Source organism: Amia ocellicauda, chromosome 3 (assembly GCF_036373705.1).
Source record: "Amia ocellicauda isolate fAmiCal2 chromosome 3, fAmiCal2.hap1, whole genome shotgun sequence".
Taxonomy (NCBI): Eukaryota; Metazoa; Chordata; class Actinopteri; order Amiiformes; family Amiidae; genus Amia; species Amia ocellicauda.
The window spans coordinates 4,708,716-4,729,160 of NC_089852.1; the positions used below are offsets into that span (position 1 = coordinate 4,708,716).

The 20,445-nt window shown below is 40.2% G+C and overlaps 2 protein-coding genes across 4 annotated transcripts in view; both read left to right on the top strand.

Annotated features, from left to right (window-relative positions):
• The first annotated feature begins 5,201 nt into the window (after nt 1-5,201).
• tamm41 (TAM41 mitochondrial translocator assembly and maintenance homolog) lies at nt 5,202-11,329 on the top strand. 3 transcript variants are annotated; one of them, XM_066697828.1, is made up of 9 exons: nt 5,202-5,408; nt 5,541-5,680; nt 6,267-6,449; nt 6,667-6,759; nt 7,292-7,442; nt 8,241-8,386; nt 10,177-10,342; nt 10,725-10,787; nt 10,956-11,329. In XM_066697828.1, the coding sequence occupies exons 2-9, from the start codon at nt 5,543-5,545 to the stop codon at nt 11,030-11,032; spliced, it is 1,017 nt and encodes a 338-aa protein (XP_066553925.1). In that variant the 5' UTR covers nt 5,202-5,408; nt 5,541-5,542; the 3' UTR covers nt 11,033-11,329. The 3 variants fall into 3 exon arrangements, with proteins under 3 accessions (XP_066553925.1, XP_066553927.1, XP_066553926.1); XM_066697829.1 differs by having other exon boundaries at nt 5,203-5,408; nt 5,609-5,680; XM_066697830.1 differs by lacking the exon at nt 5,541-5,680.
• Nucleotides 11,330-13,812: 2,483 nt separating this feature from the next.
• Nucleotides 13,813-20,445, top strand: part of vgll4b (vestigial-like family member 4b) — a 44,507-nt gene continuing 37,874 nt past the window's right edge. Inside the window, exons 1-2 of the mRNA XM_066697826.1 lie at nt 13,813-14,066; nt 15,082-15,158. Coding sequence (XP_066553923.1) covers nt 13,828-14,066; nt 15,082-15,158 — 316 coding nt within the window. The 5' untranslated portion in view covers nt 13,813-13,827. The remainder of the gene's footprint in view (nt 14,067-15,081; nt 15,159-20,445) is intronic.

The window sequence follows — 20,445 nt, forward strand, 5'->3', positions numbered from 1 at the left end:
GCTTTTATTCCTCTACTTGCACAGTGTTTTCCATGACTCTCCCTCAAAGACTGGTTCTGTTCATCTCTGCATGCAACAGGAGACTACTTTTTATCTGCATTTTTGTTCGTTTTAGTTTCCTGCGCATTCATCTGCATTTACAAACAAAGCCCCCAATTTGCCTTTATTCTCTACTACCCAGGTCACAACCTGCGTACTTGTTTACTTGTTTTCACATTTGTAGAATTGGAGTTGTTCTAATCAGCCTAATTGCGAGGTACAAATAAATAGCCCTGACCGTGTCATCGCAATTATTATAATTCCTAACTGTATCATTCTCAAAAATGAGTTTGTTTTTATTGTAGTCCCATGATTTTTGAAGGTTGGTGTTTCTATTAGAGCACATCATGATGTTTTTATAGCAGAAAATAATAAATAATATCTCAATTTAATATCTGATCTCATCTTTACTTCATGAAAAAGCAATTAGTATCATGTCTCTGCTAGAACCGGTACCTATGATCTGTTGTTGCCATCTTGTCCTTCATTGTGAACACTTGAAATAATTAGAAGCACCTTAACGTTGACAGAAATAGCTTATCGGCTTAATGTGCACAAGGCTGCAACGTGGAACCAGTCCTGCCTGCATCTCCTATCACAATTCAGGTTCTTCTTTTTGAGATGCGGTCTAGGGATGTGGGCAGTCTGCAGCATCCTCTTGTGGTGCTCATCAAGCGTATATTGCTGAATATTTAGTGTTATTTATGTTCCTTCTGGGCTCCCCGAGTGCACACTTGGTGAACATAAAAGTAACTTGTTTCTAAGCCCTCTATGCTAGGAGAGGAATACATGTGGATTGTGTTGCTGTTTATTTGCTTTCATCCATGATGTCTAGTAAAATAATCGTAGAACAAAACATCAAGGGATTAGCACCTGAATCAGATTATTTATCGCAGGTGTACAATTCTTTTCATTTTATTGAGGGATGTACACTGAGATATCCCAGTGATTCATTTTAAATATATGAGTGCCAATTATATTAAATGAAAGAACAGTATTGACTTGAAAATAAAACTGTTTTAAATCCTCTTTTTAAACCTTGGGGATTTTTTCTTCAATGTTCATTGTAATGCTTGTTAGCTTTCACTCTTAGGCAATTAGGCTTTTATTAAAGCAATGTTTCCGCTTTATTTACTTGTATGAAGCATCATTAAATAAACGGGTCATTATTATTGAAAGGAGAATTATTGAAATGGATGTATATTGTAATGTGAAAGTGAACTAGGATTTTAAGAACATAAGAACATAAGAAAGTTTACAAACGAGAGGAGGCCAATCGACCCATCGTGCTCGTTTGGTGTCCATTAATAACTGAGTGTCCAAGGATCCTATCCAGTCTGACTTTAAATGTTCCCAAACTTTCAGCTTCTACCAAATCACTAGGGAGTTTGTTCAGATTGTGATGCCTCTCTGTGTGAAGAAGTGTCTCCTGTTTTCCGTTTTGAATGCCTTGAAGCCCAATTTCCATTTGTGTCCCCGGGTGCGTGTGTCCCTGCTGATCTGGAAAAGCTCCTCTGGTCTGATGTGGTCGATGCCTTTCATGATTTTGAAGACTTGGATCAAGTCCCCACGTAGTCTCCTCTGTTCCAGGGTGAAAAGGTTCAGTTCCCTCAGGCTATCTGATTAATTTGCATTTCGTTCAAGAAACTAAGAGGGAAATTTACAGGCAAGATCACAAGAAGCTAAAATGGATTAAAGTGAGATTCTTTGGGTCCATATTTGATATAACAATGTTAGTGATTTAGTGTAATCTGAGTCCATGAATCAATTAGCTGTGTAATAGGGCACTGCACAGCAGTAATTCCAAAGCAAACATATCATATACATTCACTTGTCTCAAGATGCTTCCTGACACATATTGTAAATAGGTTCTACTAATGTGTTGTGGAAGATACATAATTTGTTTTCTTTATGAACTGATGTGAAAAAATACACTGTTCTCTGTTTAACTAAACAGTTTGATTAAACAGAAAACAAGGTTTGTTGTGAAGACGAGATTTCAGTGTGACGGTACAGATGTTAATTGGTTTGCAGGTCTCTCTGTATCATGATATTTTAAGTATGTGAATGGACTGGACATTTTATGAAAGTATGCATTTGATTGAATAAACAAGCAAAGAATGCTTTAAAAGGAAAACCTTTCTCTGTAACTAAAATGTATCTGGGTTAACGTCAGTGGGAATGCACAACTGGCAAAGGAAAACTGCTAAATATTTAATCCTCTGTAATGTTTGCATCACTGCTTATTTAATGACATCTTAATCTATTGCAGCTCAAGAACTAAACAGATGGTAAGCCTAGTATTATTCCTTTTGTGGCCATCTGACTTTGTATTTGTCTTCCAGTCTTTAAAGTTTTGTTTTTGTTGCCACATGAATAACAAAATGCTCAGTAAAGACCAAACTTTGGATGTGGCGTGTTATACATATGAACTAATAATGATAATAATAATAATAATAATAATAATAATAATAATAATAATAATAATAATAATAATAATAATAATAATACAATCTATAATAATATACCTTACATGTCTGACCAAAACAAAAGCTTTTGTGCTTTCTTCAGTTAAATCTAAGGTATGCCCAAGAGCTCCTAGTAGAGGCTCTGGGTATTAAGTTAGAATATTATTTTTTTTGGAAAGGACCATGAGGGCAATTAAACGAGCTACATGAAAAGAGGTTTATATTTAGAGGTTCTGACAGTAATATTAACCTCCAGAGGCTTCATCATAACTGCATGAAAGGCAACACCAAAGATGAAAGCACTAAAATCCTATTGAGGATAAGTAGGTCTGAAAAGGGAGGCTGTATGTAACTTAATGGAAGATGACTAGTGTCACATCATCCTCTGGAAATCTTGAAAATAAGTTTATGCAGTTATATACATGAAGAGATGAAAGAAGACCACCACAGAAAAGATGGGAAGATGAAATCAGAAACTTTGCAGGCGTGGCATTGGAAGATTGAAGTAGAGCATCTTGGTGAGGCCGTCATCCAGGAGTCGATCCATATAGGCTAATGGTGGTGATAGAATATATCTACACATCTGAAGAAGGGCTTTCAGACCAATGTCATTGATTAATTAATGAATTGTACTTAAGCTTCAATAAATGTACATCTATTATCCCTCCAATACATCATTATAATTGAGTATGTATTTATGAAAATGTGCCTTAGGAATCAGTGCATTTAATCAGATACTTTATGTAGGTATTGTATGTTTTATTTCATGAATCTTGTTTTGAAATGTGAAAATATTACTCTGCTCAAGATTCAGTTATTTCACTCTGTAGTAATGTATTAAAGCATACAAACATAAAGATTAAACCTGCTGATAACCACACAGTGAACTATTATATACCTTGCAAAAAACCTTTATAAAATGACTTCCCAGGATATCACATATACATCTATAAATTTTTGTCATGTTTTATTAAAAGGCTAATTTATTCAAATTTGTATGTATGTATGTATGTATGTATGTATGTATGTATGTATGTAAACTCAGCAATAAAAGAAACATCAATTTTTCAGGACACTGTACTTTAAAGATGATTTTTTAAAAATCCAAATAACTTTACAGATCTTTATTGTAAAGGGTTTAAACAATGTTTTCCATGCTTGTTCAATGAACCGTAAACAATTAATGAACATGCAGCTGTGGAATGGTCGTTAAGACACTAACAGCTTACAGACAGTAGGCAATTAAGGTCACAGTTATAAAAACTTAGGACACTAAAGAGACCTTTCTACTGACTCTGAAAAACACCAAAAGAAAGATGCCCAGGGTCCCTGCTCCTCTGCATGAATGTGCCTTAGGCATGAGGACTGCAGATGTGGCCAGGGCAATAAATTGCAATGTCTGTACTATGAGACGCCTAAAACAGCGCTGCAGGGAGACAGGAAGGACAGCTGATCATCTTCGCAGTGGTAGACCAAGTGTAACAACACCTGCACAGGATCAGTACATCCCAATATCACACTTGTGGGACAGGTACAGGATGGCAACAACAACTGCCCGAGTTACACCAGGAACGCACAATCCCTCCATCAGTGCTCAGACTGTGCGCAATAGGCTGAGAGAGGCTGGACTGAGGGCTTGTAGGCCTGTTGTAAGGCAGGTCCTCACCAGACATCACCGGCAACAACGTTGCCTACGGGCACAAACCCACCTTCGCTGGATGTGATTTTCTGCAAGACAGGAATGTGTTCTGCCGTGGCCAATGAAGAGCCTGGATCTCAATCCCATTGAGCACGTCAGGGACCTGTTGGATCAGAGGGTGAGGGCTAGGGCCATTGCCCCAAGAAAGGTCTGGGAACTTGCAAGTGCCTTGGTGGAAGAGCGGGCTAACATCTCACATCAAGAACTGGCACATCTGGTGCCGTCCATGAGGAGGAGATGCACTGCAGGACTTAATGCAGCTGGTGGCCACAGCAGATACTGACTGTTACTTTTGATTTTGACCCCCCTTTGTTCAGGGACACATTATTCCATTTCTGTTAGTCACATGTCTGTGAAACTTGTTCAGTTTATGTCTTAGTTGTTGAATCTTTTTATGTTAATACAAATATTTACACATGTTAAGTTTGCTGAAAATTAAAGCAGTTGAAAGTGAGAGGACGTTTCTGTTTTTGCTGAGTATATGTATGTATGCATGCATGTATGTATGTATGTATGTATGTATGTATGTATGTATGTATGTATGTATGTATGTATGTATGTATGTATGCACATTTGCTTGCATAAACCCAGGACTATTTCCATATACAAATGCATTAAGCCTCCATCCACTAGTGGGTGATAGTTCTGTTTGTCTTTACGTTAATCTCCGTTGTTTTCGGTTGGTTTTGGTTTATGTGACACAACCGCATTCAAAATCCTTATTAATATTAAAAACAAGAAAATGTAACAATAAACTCTACTGTATTTATATTGTATTAAAAATAATAAAATACAGTGGTATATTTTAATGAAGCAACAAGTGCAAAAACGTGTATTAAACATCGATCTGCTTTTCATCTCTAAACCTGTGGATCGTGTGTAATTGATCTTGGGTGGACGCGTCTTCATCTTTGATCCATTACCTCGGAAAAACCCGAAACATGCCGGCGGCCGCCGAAGTAAGGAAGCCATGTTGGATTTTTTAAATGCGGTTGTTTCACACCAACCAATACGGTTTGTTGACATTCAGCAGCATGTAAAGTAACCTTTTCAGATACAGGATGAGGAAGGCGGTATCGATGAGGGGGGATCATTTGTGGGCTTGTAGCTTGTAGCTGGTGATAATCGATCATTCTGAAAAGGTTGCAAGTATGACATCATCAACATGTTACTGTAGCTGAACAGGCGGAGGGCATTTGTCAGTAAGCACAGTGTTTTACTGGTGGTTTACTAACAACACCATCTACTTATATTTATCATTTAATACGTCTTACATTCATTATTATTATTTATTTTTTATTTTTATATATATTATTATTTCATATTTGCTATAGCCATGCCATTGCCAGTCCTGCAGACCACCAGTGTTTTGTACAGGAGGATCTTGTCACACTTTCCCCAGGATATAAGTCTGGCTTTTGCCTATGGATCTGGTGTATTTAGGCAATCCGGAACCACCCAGGGGCAGATGGGGGTAAGAAGACGTCAATAAACGTTAAATACATTTAGGGCTGGTTTCACTGTTTAGCACTAGGGAGTAAATCAAGACTAGTGCTAATCAGGGTCTGTGAAACCTGTTGTAAATAAGTGTATACACTGTACTGCTTATGCTGGTCCTGTTTTCCTATAATGCAATGTGTATTATATGGTGTGTATAATGTGTTCGCTTTTCTCTCTTTCATATGCCCTTTATAGAAGATCAGATCATTAACAGATTTGAAATTAGATTATCTATATGTGTGTCACCTTAGAGCTTCTGGTTAGCTCCTGCAGATCTCCATTTTTTCAGTATCTAAAGCTGATGCATTTATCAGCTGCCACTTTTTGTGTCTTATTTAAATTAGTCTGATGATTTTAAATGGCTAATTGTTTAAAATTGATTCTAGTGATGTGGGTCTGCTTTCTAGACTCCCCAGTAATTAATGTTTTCTGTTTAATTCTGTTGCAATTGTTTCTGGTAACACCTGAATCACAGTCTATTCTTCATAACGCCAGCAAGGTTGTTGTTTGAGTGTCAGTCATTTCTTGTAATACTCTTTTAAAAATCCATCTCTCTCCAGAATAATATGCTAGATTTTGTGTTTGCCGTTGATGATCCGGTCACTTGGCACACCATGAATCTGATGCAGAACAGAAAGCACTACTCCTTCCTGAAGTACCTCGGTCCGAGACAGATCAGCAATTTACAAGGCAATCATGGAGCCGGGGTCTATTACAATACCTTAGTGCCATGCGATGGCAGGGTAAGGGAAAGTCTCTACAGTCATGATATATGTTACATAAGAGTGCTGTGTGGTTGTGCTGTGTGTATATTTTCGTTGTTAATACTATAGATTACAGTAAGATGTGATTTACTCATATTGCATAATGGTGCTGGAACCCCCCACTCCCTATTTTATAAGGCTATTAGAAATAATAATTTTGATCTGATTAACACAACGTGACAATATGGTATTGCAGGTGATCAAGTACGGGGTGATCAGCACCGATGCTCTGATCGAGGACTTGCATCACTGGAAGACCCTGTACGTGGCCGGGAGGCTGCACAAGCCCGTGAGTTCATCCCACCAAACAAACAGAACCTGCCATCAAAGCCACGGCTGTTCATTCACTAAATATGCTTTACTAAGAAAGTCAACTTTAAAGTTACTTCTAAGGATCCTCTTAACATAAAAGTAATTTGACATATCAGCCAGATGAGGGCAGTGTTTGTTTTCTCAGCAGATATTAATAAGCATGCTTTCTGTCAGTAAATGCTCTTTTGGGAATGCATCTGCTTTTTAAAATCCACATGGTCCAGCAGCATGACCTTCAAATTTTACCTGCAGTTGTGATCTATACATTAAATCTCCATATATCAATTCTAAAGAGATTTGAAAATGAAAGGGATCAAGCTAGTGAAGGAACTCTAATGGCTTTATAGGCGCCTTCTTTGTGTATTGTGTTCCTCACTTTCTCCAGAGGTCTTCTCTCGTACCCTTGGCATAGTTTAACCTTTTACCAGACAGATTGTTGTTACTCTGTTCAGCTCCTCATAACAAAGAAAACTACAAGAAACGCATGGCAAATCAGTGTTCTTTTGTAGGTTAAAATCCTGGTCCAGGATGAGAGCGTCCGACTCTGCGCAGCGCTGGGCAGTAACCTGAAGAGTGCGGTCACCGCGGCCTTCCTCATGCTGCCCGAGAGCTGCTCGATAGAGGACCTTTTTGTCCAGATTGCTGGACTCTCCTATTCAGGTGACTGTATTCATACCATGCTGTTAGAGACTTTTTTTTATTAGTTCTCCAACACATAATAACATGCATCGATATTTTAATGCCGAGCTATTATATATAAGGGAATATAGGGCAGCAGCATTGGCACTATATAATCATTTAATAGGAGTATATACTGAAGCCTGACAATCAGAATGAATGTTGGTGTTTGATAGTGTTTCAGAGAGGAGAACGTGTCCTGTTTTATATTAAGTTGTTATATATTAACCCTCAGAGTACTAGCCCCACAGGGGGTACTCAACGCGTCAGGCCTAGAGTGCTCTCAAAAAAATCCCAGCGCTTAACATAGCGCAGCAAATTACTTAAATTTACACAAATACATATAAGCATAATATGCAACCTGTATATCACAAGAAACTGACGGTTTTCATTCTTCTGTAATTCGTTTATTTTTGGAATTAATACAGAAATATGCATTGGCAAAGAAACGAAACTTATACAGACACCATTTTTATTTTCAAAACAACCCAGTTAAACAGGCTTATAAACACTTAGAAAATAATAAACATACGAATCCCCAGAATGTTCTTTTTAAAATACAAAAAACCACAGATGTTTACAAATACTTGTTCAAGAGATATATTAAGTTTTGCAAGCAGTGCACCTGTCTAGAAACTAGTCCGAATTACACAGCAAAACAACATTGAATTTGCGTGAGTTTTAATGGCAGGCTATGTGAGCTGATTTCAGTCAACTGATCTATACAACTATTTCAGTTCCAAACTGTTACAAATATTCTTTTTTTTTTTTTTTTTTTAGGGGATTTTCGGATGCTCATAGGAGAGGACAAAGCTAAGGTTTTAAACATCGTCAAGAGCAACATGCCACACTTCCACAACCTCTACGGCAGCATTCTCCAGGAATGCTCACAGGTGGTTTACAAGCCCCAGCAGGGCAAACTGGAGGTGAGATCTCAAGTCTTCTTTATTTAAGAGCAAATTACAAAACTGCTGTAAAGGAATGCCGTAGCTTGATTTATAGGTTTGCCTTGGGCCACGTGACTATGGCATGCATTGGACAGCAGTAAAGAGCAGGGTAGGAACAACTGAGCCATAGTCCCCGGGGTGCGTTTTACGTCTGTCGAGTCTGAACAGCAGAAGCGGCTCCCTGTTTCCTCTCGCACGGCTCGCCAGGCCTCCAGTGCACCGGCAGAGGCACTCCCTCCGTAGTGGAGAGTAAGATTTCGTACCGTTGTTCTCTTGTCCCCGCCTCCATCCCCACACTACCCAGCCCACGCTTATAGCAAACACCACGTCTGAGTGGATGTAACTGATCCCCTGTGATGACCCAGCTGTCCACCCTGCAGTGTTCGTTTGAAAGAACAGTTCCTTCACTCCGAAAAACATTCAGGGATCTGCCTGGTAAAGGAGCCTGTATAACTTGTCAACCTATGAATAACGTAGTGTCGAAACTAGACGTGGGGAGAATCGAGCACTGAGCTGATTTGAGCAGGACAGGACAAACATGGTATATGTAGAGATTTCGTAGATCCAAAATAAAGTCATGAATGTCCTAGTTTTTATTTTCATCCTTAATAAATTAGCAACAGAGAAATAGCTTTTGATGTACACCGATCAGCCATAACATTATGACCACCTGCCTAATATTGTGTAGGTCCCCCTTTTGCCGCCAAAACAGTCCTGACCCGTCGAGGCATGGACTCCACTAGACCTCTGAAGGTGTGCTGTGGTATCTGGCACCAAGACGTCAGCAGCAGATCCTTTAAGTCCTGTAAGTTGCGAGGTGGGGCCTCCATGGATCGGACTTGTTTGTCCAGCACATCCCACAGATGTTCGATTGGATTGAGATCTGGGGAATTTGGAGGCCAAGTCAACACCTTGAACTCATGATTCATCAGACCAGGCCACCTTCTTCCATTGCTCCGTGGTCCAGTTCTGATGCTCACGTGCCCATTGTAGGCGCTTTCGGCAGTGGACAGGGGTCAGCATGGGCACCCTGACTGGTCTGCGGCTACGCAGCCCCATACGCAACAAACTGCGACGCACTGTGTGTTCTGACACCTTTCTATCAGAACCAGCATTCACTTTTTCAGCAATTTGAGCTACAGTAGCTCGTCTGTTGGATCAGACCACACGGGCCAGCCTTCACTCCCCACGTGCATCAATGAGCCTTGGCCGCCCATGACCCTGTCGCCGGTTCACCGCTTTTCCTTTCTTGGACCACTTTTGATAGGTACTGACCACTGCAGACCGGGAACACCCCACAAGAGCTGCAGTTTTGGAGATGCTCTGACCCAGTCGTCTAGCCATCACAATTTGGTCCTTGTCAAAGTCACTCAGATCCTTACGCTGCCCATTTTTCCTACTTCTAACACATCAACTTTGAGGACAAAATGTTCACTTGCTGTCTAATATATCCCACCCACTGACAGGTGCCATGATAACGAGATTATCAGTGTTATTCACTTCACCTGTCAGTGGTCATAATGTTATGGCTGATCGGTGTATGTATTTATGTATATGGGTATCATCTTTATAATGTCTTCATAACATTGCCATATTAGAGTGCTGACAGTATATGTGGAGGTCCAAAAGATTATTATTATTATTATTATTATTATTATTATTATTATTATTATTATTCAGGAAAACATAGAACTCTTTCCCTTGTAGGTCTTTCTGTATCACTGTGCATGATTTCTCCAGCAGCATCACAGTGCTTGTTTCATTCTCAGGTTGATAAGAGTCCAGAGGGGCAGTTCACACAGCTGATGGGTCTTCCCAGGAATCTGCAGCAGGAGATCACCCGTCTCGTGGATCCACCTGGGAAGAACAGGGACGTGGAGGAGATCCTGCTGCAGGTGGCTCAGGATCCAGACTGTGGATTGGTAATCCAACAAGGTCAGCCTGCCTGTCCCAGTGTGCATGTGTCTGCATTTACGGGTTATAAACGGTGCTAAACACGAGGACACCTGCAAACCAGACACAGATGTGTGTTTCTCTTCAGATTATAATGTTAGCGTTATAGTATTATTTTGTACTCAGATTCATTTCCTCCTATTAGTAATGTGCTTGAAATGCTATTGTCCTTTAGCTACCTGTGAAGCCTGATTTATTAATCTCCTGAATTACCAGATCCACCAGTTTTAAAATCCCGAGTTCGTAAAGACTGAGAAGAGGAATTGAAACCAATGAAATGATAGTTCTGGTCTCGGTATTAGACCATTACTTAGTGTTTATTGTTATTGTTTTATTGTGGTGGTGGTGTTGTTTTTTCCTCCAGGGATATCTTCAATAGTCAAGTCCTCCAGCCTTACCCAGAGTGCGAAAGGCATAATGACCGCTGGTGAGACATTCTTTCCTGTTGATGAGAAACGTATTTTACAATTTCCTGCTATAAACTTTGCTGTATTTTTTATCAGTTTATCAAACAAATTTGCATATCACTGTGGTTAATAGTGGCAGCCTTCTCTACCGCTCTTTAAAAATAATTCAATGTATTTTGTTTCCTTAGGCATGCTGAAAACTGTGTCGTATAGTTTCAAAAAGCTTATGAAAATGTGGAAAGGATCCAGGAGGAAGTCCTCGTGATACTTGAAGCATCTCGTCTTGTTTTTTTATGGACTTACATTTTCTGTTAAAGTCAGCGGTTGCAGTACTCTGTGTCTGTCATTGTGGAAATATCTCTTCTCTTTGCAAAGGTATCACTTGAATTTGAAGTAGTTTTATTCTCTCCAGGCACTGGATGACTAATACATTTTTAAGAGTTTTTGCTCCGCCATTCAAAGGATTATTTTATGCGATGCTTCACAGAGCATCAGATGCGGAGATGCCCACAAAAGGGATATTTTCTTTAAAAAATAAAATAAAGAAGAGATAAATGCTGTACATTTGAGTTTCATACTTCTGTAACTCCATACATTCTATATTCAATACTACAACCACTTTGAATGAAAAACTGAAAATATGATTTCCTCTGTGGCTATACATAGCTTCTGCTCAGGATGTGTTTTAATAAATTATTCTAATATATACAGAAAAGCAGAAAACATGTAATTTGCATTTAAATTAGTGAGGAAAAACATAGTCCGTACATCTTCCTAGACAGAAATGAGGAATGCAAAGTGTATCTTCACTAATGTCCACAGTCTTACATGAAAAGATACATGGAAACTTGATTTGATAATCAATAAGAACATTTGTATTGTTTCCCCAGGTTCTCAGCTAGTATAAACCAATATTGAAGGTTGTCAGGAGTTATATTAACATCCTGATCTCTCATAACTGAAGTGTATATATCTACCTGCTATTTTTACTATAATGCACCTCAGAAGTGCTACACAAATCACTAGACTTTTACTTTCCAGCATGCTTCAAAATATGTGTGTGTGTTCGTTCTGGATCTGGAAAGGGCTATTTTTTGTGGAAAGCATAATATCCGATACACACACACACACAACATCTGAGCTGATTCACAACACTCCAGAGATCTACAGTAAATAGACCCATAAACAAACAACACTCTGCTCATTTGAAGTAGAAGTTTCAGGACAACTTTAACCACAAATTATTGTTTTTGTTTCTTTCTTTATTTATTCAACTTCATGCTTTTGTAAGCAAGATATTTAAGGAGGGGATTGTTCACCACAGGAAAGTAGTGACTGCTGAGCGATGTAGTTGTGACTGGGGACCCACTGGGAGGGTTGGCAGCTGGCGAGCACAAATTCAGGTCAAAGTATCGCAGCCTAGAAGGATGTAAAGGACTTTACTTGTAATGTTCTTCACATTTCCTGCAGTCAGATACCATTCCACTGATTGTATTTATTATACAATAAATGAATAAACTAATACCTTAAAAGCTTGTTTCTGCAATATGAGTTTTAATTGATCTGATAACTTTGATATTCAACGGGAATTGAGGTATTTCTGTTGGTGAGACACCTACAGTGTTTAAAAACTGGTTTAATTAAATGTTCTCAGTGTTACACAAAGTTGAAAATGGCAAGAATGTGCTTTGTCTTAAATAATATGTAATACTCCAGGGTCTTAGTCCAAACAAAGGCATTTGTTTCCTATACCTTCATGGTAGGTTTATATATATACACTGATCGGCCATAACATTATGGCCTAATATTGTGTAGGTCCCCCTTTTGCCGCCAAAACAGTCCTGACCCGTCGAGGCATGGACTCCTCTAGACCTCTGAAGGTGTGCTGTGGTATCTGGCACCAAGACGTTAGCAGCAGATCCTTTTAAGTCCTGTAAGTTGCGAGGTGGGGCCTCCATGGATCGGACTTGTTTGTCCAGCACATCCCACAGATGCTCGATTGGATTGAGATCTGGGGAATTTGGAGGCCAAGTCAACACCTTGAACTCGTGATTCATCAGACCAGGCCACCTTCTTCCATTGCTCCGTGATATAGTTCTGATGTTCACGTGCCCATTGTAGGCGCTTTCGGCAGTGGACAGGGCTCAGCATAGGCACCCTGACTGGTCTGCGGCTACGCAGCCCCATACGCAACAAACTGCGATGCACTGTGTCTTCTGACACCTTTCTATATGAACCAGCATTCACTTTTTCAGCAATTTGAGCTACAGTAGCTTGTCTGTTGGATTGGACCACACGGGCCAGCCTTCGCTCCCCACGTGCATCAGTGAGCCTTGGCTGCCCATGACCCTGTCGCCGGTTCACCGCTTTTCCTCCCTTGGACCACTTTTGATAGGTACTGACCACTGCAGACCGGGAACACCCCACAAGAGCTGCAGTTTTGGAGATGCTCTGACCCAGTCGTCTAGCCATCACAATTTGGCCCTTGTCAAAGTCGCTCAGATCCTTACGCTGCCCATTTTTCCTGCTTGTAACACATCAACTTTGAGGACAAAATGTTCACTTGCTGTCTAATATATCTCACCCACTGACAGGCTCCATGATAACGAGATTATCAGTGTTATTCACTTCACCTGTCAGTGGTCATAATGTTATGGCTGATCGGTGTATATACAGCTCTGGAAAAAATTAACCACAACATTGATTTCTGAACTTGGAGTGGTCTCTTAATTTGTTCCAGAGCTGTATATATAAATGTTTATTGCAAATATTTATATTGAGGGTTTATTAAGCATTTTGATTAACTTAACATTTTGAAGTGGGATCAGTTGAACAATTTCATCTCACTTCATTGAGACTTAACCAATGCTGCTGCAGATGAGAACTGAATCTCCGACGGGACAGCGTTTGAACTCGGGCTGAAGACAGGACCTGCCCCGCCGGAGCACGCTGCTCGCAGTACCGCCCGGCCACTTCCTTATTGTCCTCTACCTGCTGAGGATGTGATGTAACGCCTTCATTAACATAATTTATGCTGACCTCATTGGGGGCGCCCGACCAATGGCAGCGCCGCACTGTCCCCACCTGCTAGGAAGAGCATTCCATCATTCCACGCATTCTTCCTGCGGGCCAGTGCGCCGAGTCCCGCCGCGGAGCCGCAGCCACGCCGTCATCGCCTCAGCCGGGACTGCGACTCGGAACAGGGATCCGGACGGGTGTAAGGAGTCGGGCGGCCGCAACCATCCGCGACGATCCGCACAGTTCGCAGCCTCAGGACTCCGGAGCGGCACTGCAAGGTGGTAGGTACCGGAGCTGCGGCTGTGGAGCCCGGCGTGCAAAGCAATGACAGGAATGCAGCGCCGGATCAGGCAGGATGGCATGCCAGCAGACTGCACCAACCGAGCAGCTTCATGTCCTGTACAAGTGTCCTAACTTCCCGGGACGCTGTGTCTTAATATCCCAGTACTGCTAATACACCGAGTGCGTGTTTTGTGTTGGGTAGGCACTCGTTTTGAAACGGGTCAGGACATCACAGACACATCGAGACACCGGGAAAAGTGCCGAGAAACTTTCTTTTCCAAGTAGTTTGAAGCGGCGTGGACCAGTGTCGTGTGCTGGCTTTGCTTGTGGGCACATTACTGGATGCTCTGGCAGTAAAGCATGCTTTAAAATGAAATCAGTGTTTATGCGAAATATGCACGTAATGACACAGCAAAGAGGCACTGCAGAAATACGTTTATGTAGGGTTTTTGGGGGAGAAGTATTTTATCATGCGATCTTTTGAAGGTGCTGGTTTTAAAACTGTTCATATCGCACCGTGTTGCATGCACATGCTTTTAAAACCTACAGATACACGTCTTATGGGCTAAATAAGTCTTAAAAATGTAAACGTAACTTTTGCAAAGCATTACCCATCATTTCTAGCCTGTATTGTAGGTAATATAAAGGGTTGATTTTGCTAGCAATGAGCAATTCACATTAAAACATTGTTATGCTGCTTGTTATACTGTAGTACTGCGCACTAATGTTCATTAATTCATTCATATTCATGTAAATTACTTTAGTAACTCGCTCCGTTTTCTTCTGCTATTTCATTCATCCCATGTCACTGCAGAAGCGAACAGAAGTGACTGTCAAGGCATGTTTGTAAAATAGGTGTAATTTATAATCCCTGTTATGCAATACAATAAGTGCAACATGAAGTACTGTTACTATGTTTCTTTTTTGTTTTGGAGACTCCGCTTTTCTCTTCCTGTCATAATCCCTGAATCCCACTGGCAGCACTTTGTAATTTTTCGTTTTGCTTACTTGTAGGATCTTGCCAAGAATGGAAACTCCTCTGGATGTTTTGTCGAGAGCAGCATCTTTAGTACACGCTGATGATGAGAAACGTAAGTTTAGCATCTCTTTCAGAGGTGGACACTGCCACCCTTTGCATCTGTTGCCTCTGTGTGTGTGTGCTGTGGATGTACCAACCAGGATGACAAGAAAAACCCATTCAGACGTTTCTTCCTGCTTGTTTTGGAGCATTCTTCAGTGCGGCTGGGGTTGATGGGGCTGGAGAATCGCAGTGTTTTGCAAAATGAATGATTAAAACATAGCACAAAAAAAAAAAATCCCAACCCAATATCACTGGATCCTCAGGTATAACAGGTTTCATAGTGTTGACAAAAAAAAACCTCTTAAACTTAATGCCATTAAGGCCCACATGGTGTGTTTTTGGTTAGAATTCAGTTAGTTGCCTTAGGGCCTGCTTACTGTCTGCAGTGAAAGATTTGCAAGATGATTGCACACCCAATATTCCTGGCATTAGTAATATACCCAGACACAAATAACCATCTGAAGGTAGTCTTGGTGGCACTTTGTAGACGTATGAGTGATAAATGATAGATATGAGAAACACGACACTTTGACAATTTGCTTTAATTATGATTATGAGATGGAATTATGAGCATTTGATTGGTGTAATATGGTCAATTTGAGTATTTTACACAGCATGCCATGGTCGTTGATATTTCTGATTGTATCTTGTATCTGTAGACATGTATGTAGGTTTTCTTTAAACAATATTATTCTGCAAAGGTTTCAGTGGATAATCTCTTGGTATTATTATCCATAGTGTGCAGTGACTTCTTAAATGTGCTGTTCTGTGACCCCCCTTTTATTTGAATGCTGTGTTGTGTGCAGAGCTGTAGCTTTACTTTCTCACAGATTCTGTTGACCAGAGAACGTGTTGTGTTGCAGCTGTAATGTGGTTTGGGAACAATTTGTCTATTTCACTGAGAATTGTGGCAGGAAGCATCTTATAATATGATCGGTATTTAAGACGCTCCTCTGATAAACAGTTCTGCATTTTGCTTTCTGAGAGTTTGGCCTGTTTGAAAATATGTCTCACAAACTGAGCTATAAATATTTATGATTTCAGTTCTGAAAGGAATGCCATGTCAGATGTTTACTGCTTCATTAAGGACCTTTGATTGTAGTTGAAATACTGTAGCAGATCTGAGGAAAACACGGTCATTTCCGCATTGGATATTGGAATGAAGTAACTATTTAACCACTGACTCCCCGAGAGGCTTCAGGTCAGGCAATCAGTCAGTGCTTGATGTGGCATCATAATATGAGTCTGTGGGTTATGTAACTCTTAAGTACATTGAGAAATAGACCAATACAAATATTGTGAAAACAAGGCCCATGTGCAGTATGAATAACTTTAACAAATTTAAAACTTTGAGGGCTACTTTGTACTGGGAACAAATCGGTATTTCCTGTCAATCCCTTGCTGTAGTAATTCGTTATTTGTGTGTAATCATTTCTGACTCTCAATTCTATACAAATGAGAGACCAGGGTTGGGGTCAATTCGAGTCTCTCCATCCCAATTCCTTTTTCAATTTAATTCTGATTGCAGTAGAGCCTGTTGTGTCAATATCAACAAGAAGTGCAATTGTGTTGGGAATGGGTCTGAAAAAGGGAATTTGAATTGACCCCAACTCTGATTAGGACTCTGTTTACTACAGCTTTCTTCTCTAGCTTTTACACTTCACCTTCTAGCTTTCAAATGCAGGGTGCTTTACATCATAAAATCACAAATTTAATGTAGACTTCAATCAGTCGGTGTGGACATGTAGGTGCACAAGTGTGAGGGGAAAAAAGAAGTCTGAATTAATAGTCTACTATGTATGACACTAACTTTAGCTTAATTGGTAGGTCCTGTGTTCAGAAATAAGATTGTTAAGGCGATTTTATTATCTCTTTATTGTATTTGTTAAAACAAAAAAAGCAATGTAGTGAAATGCATGTTGTTTTCATTCTAAATGTATGAAATCAAATGAAGTCCCTGTAAATATCTGGCAAAGTGTTTTTCCAGGCACTTGTGTTTTTCCACCCTGCTGTGTTTTTGTTACAAGTCCAACTGATGTCAACGTGTTGTGGTTGTGCATGCTTCTTTGTGCAAATACAATACAGCCAATCTGTTTCCATAATAGTAAAGCAGAATTACTAACCCAGAAGCATCGCTGAGTTGTTTGCAGTTATGACAAACTTGAAGAATGCACACACCCACCGCACACACAATAGAGGAGTCCAGACTCACAATTCTGGTTTCATGGGACCATGGACGTGTATTTGTTAAAAAGAAAAAAGACTGATGTAAACAGACGAATGTGGGAATTGAATGGTTGGCCTCTCCAGAGAACCCACTTATCTTGGATTACAGAAGGAAAAGTTAAATTTAGGCAAATATAATTCCAACCATGTGTACCAACATGTTTTACCATCCAGTGAACAGTGTGTGTTGCATCAAAAAAATTAATCATAAAAGAGCTGATTTAAGAGAGAAGGACAACTGAAAATCACACACTATAAAACAGGCCCAGGCAAGAGCTAAGAAAATGTTGTCAGCCTCTGGTCAGTGCCCTTTTAAAGCTGTGTTTGTTCTGGCTGGGCCATTTCGGAGCAGAACAGGATGCCGACCTTTTAGTCCTGAAAGACTTTCCTGTGAACATGTTTTCTTCTGTCTCCCAACCCCCACCCCCCGGTATTCTGTCTAGTTTACCAAACGCATACACTGGACAGGAGTGTTTCTGTCAATACCACCTGTAGCCTGATGTGCTTAATTGTCTGTAGTATTGATCAGGAAAATTAAAGCCCTTGTAAAATACTAGTTGCTATCTGGTGCAATGCGGTTGCCTGTTGTTTGGTTTGATTTTTGTGCCGCAGTTATCAGAAACCTCTGTTTGTGTTTCCCAAACATGGGCGATTTCAAAACATTACACTACAGGTGTGCCGTTTTAGTAGGGCAACACACTAAGTGTCAACAGACCAGCGTGCTCTTGATTTACACCTGCAGCCTGCTCTGGGTTAATATTTATGTTTTTACCACTGCTGCCTTGTTCCCAGAATGACCCCGGTTGGCTGTTACATCGAGTAGTTGCTCCCGATGTCACTTTTCTTTCTCATGCAAATGAATTGATTGATAGCAATTTGCCAAAAAAAATTTAACAGTTCATTACAAATTATACCATCTAAAGCGCATCCAGGCCCAGTTCTCAGGAACTTGAGTGCTCCATGCAAACATGTCGGTATTGTCTTTCTGAAATCCAAAGGTTAAACCAAAGCACCCTGTGTTTCAGACATGTGGTTGGCATAACTCTAAGGTAGTCTAACATTGCAGAATGTGCTGATCTACATCTATAGTTTAAATATAAAATATATATTATTGAACTGAAAGGTCAAGCTCTTTGGAATGTCAGTTTTTAAGTCATTTAATTTCAAAACAACAAGTAACACATGCCAAATCATTTCACATTTTCCGTGTCGGAATGATAGACTAGGACGTTAAGTGAAGGAGAAGTCTGTTGTTCATTAATGCGGTGTCATTAGACGAGATTAAATGGAGGGGTAGCTCCTTTGTCCCGTGTTGATGTGTTGGGAGGACACTCGGCACAAAGCTCCCGGCTCTTATTGTGTTTGCTTATCAGATACTTTCAAGGTCCCCAGCCCTCACTTGGCAGGGAAATACAATAAAATGATGTCATTGCCAACCAATGGGTTGCCGGCCGCAGTGGCGATCGATGGATCTGTGCAGCTAGTGCTCCTGGGCTGCCTGTCCTGCCGTCTCTCCCAGCGAGCGTGCAAGACAGTAGCTAGGTGACGCCTCAAGGGTTTTTCTGGTTCTTTTTTAATGAGGATGCACACCATTCAAAGCAGGTCAAAGGGCAGTTATTCAGAAAGGAATTAAGATGGAGGGGGGGGGAGAGTTTTTGTTCAACAATATTGCCCTGCTGCCAGGGAAGGCCCACACGTACAGGACTAAACATTCAAAATGTCATTTTGTTTTTCTCCTCCTTGCACAATTGTACCACACAACCTAAGCATTTGTTTGTTTGTTTGTTTGTGCATTTGTTTGTTTATGATTAAACTTGCATCCTTTTAATTTTATTAATTAGTCTGAAAATCCTGGCTGCTAAGCTTACAAGTTAAAATTACTAATTGATTTATTTAGTCTCCACATCCAGATGAATTGGCACTTTAATAGGCTGGTTCAGAATAATCCTTTGAATGTTTTTATTTATTATTTTAAGGAAGTGTCGGGGGCAATATATGATGAGTTAAGTGTTTGTTGAAAATGGTGACAAAACAATACAGAAAACACGATGAACTGCATCTTATTTTTCACACATCGAGAGGTTTAACCATGTTCTTCTGCATTTCCTTCCTCAATTCACAAACAAGAGGTTTGTTTGTATGAAGCTCTGGAAGGCAACATCGCCCCATTTGCAAACTTAATGGCGATCTTCCCTCAGCTTGTTAGAGTGGAAACCCATGTGTCATCCCACCGGTTAAAAGAGAGATTGAGAAATAAGTTCAGTGAAACCTGACCTGAAGAGACCTTCAGCAGTGGCTATAATTTGTGCCCATTCCTGTTAAGTACACCAAATGGACCATATTTATTTTCTTCAACTCATTCATTGGACCATGTGCCTTTGGATCAAGCAGTGATGTGTGCAGCCTGTAACTGCATGTGCTGTCGGTACTGTTAAAATACATTTGATTTGGTACAATTAAGAAACTGCTGTGGTTTGTTCTCTCAGGGCTGCAAAGGAAAATAGAAATCGACCTTGTTTCTCTTATCGAGTGAGAACGCAGCTGCCTTATTTGTTCTGTCCATGAGGTCCCCAGTAGGCATGCTGGCATTTGAAGATATCAAAATGTGCAAGCATCACTAAGATGCTTTTCATTCTACAAGTGCAGCAGAGCTTTTTATATATATATATATATATATATATATATATATATATAAAAAAAAAGTGTGGTTGTGCTGAACTGCTTCCAGATGGCAGAAAACGTAGCGTGTGCGGCCGGCTGCATGCCAGCGTGTCTGAATGTGTTAGTGGTGCGCAATATTCAGAAACATGCCACCCTTTTAACACTAGAGTTAAACATGAGAGTAGGTGTGAGAAAGACCAGCACATTCAGTGTACATCGCATCTTCTTTCTGTCTACTCACATCTACAGATCTACTCAGCTTAGACGCTGCTTCAATATACACATCAGCTGATTAATAAAATACAACCTGTTTGTTGTTTGTTTTTCCCTCCAAACGGTGGAGACGTTCATCCTTCATCCTTCTTTCCCTTTAACTAATATAGTAGTTCACCTGTGATCTATTTTTTGCC

What these genes read in the sequence shown, in the direction of transcription:
- tamm41 (XM_066697828.1), top strand. Translation starts at nt 5,543, where the DNA reads ATGCCATTGCCAGTCCTGCAGACCACCAGTGTTTTGTACAGGAGGATC. An exon ending in TAGTGCCATGCGATGGCAGG is followed by an intron (nt 6,450 to 6,666) that starts GTAAGGGAAAGT and finishes ATGGTATTGCAG; the next exon opens with GTGATCAAGTACGGGGTGAT. An exon ending in TGCTGGACTCTCCTATTCAG is followed by an intron (nt 7,443 to 8,240) that starts GTGACTGTATTC and finishes TTTTTTTTTTAG; the next exon opens with GGGATTTTCGGATGCTCATA.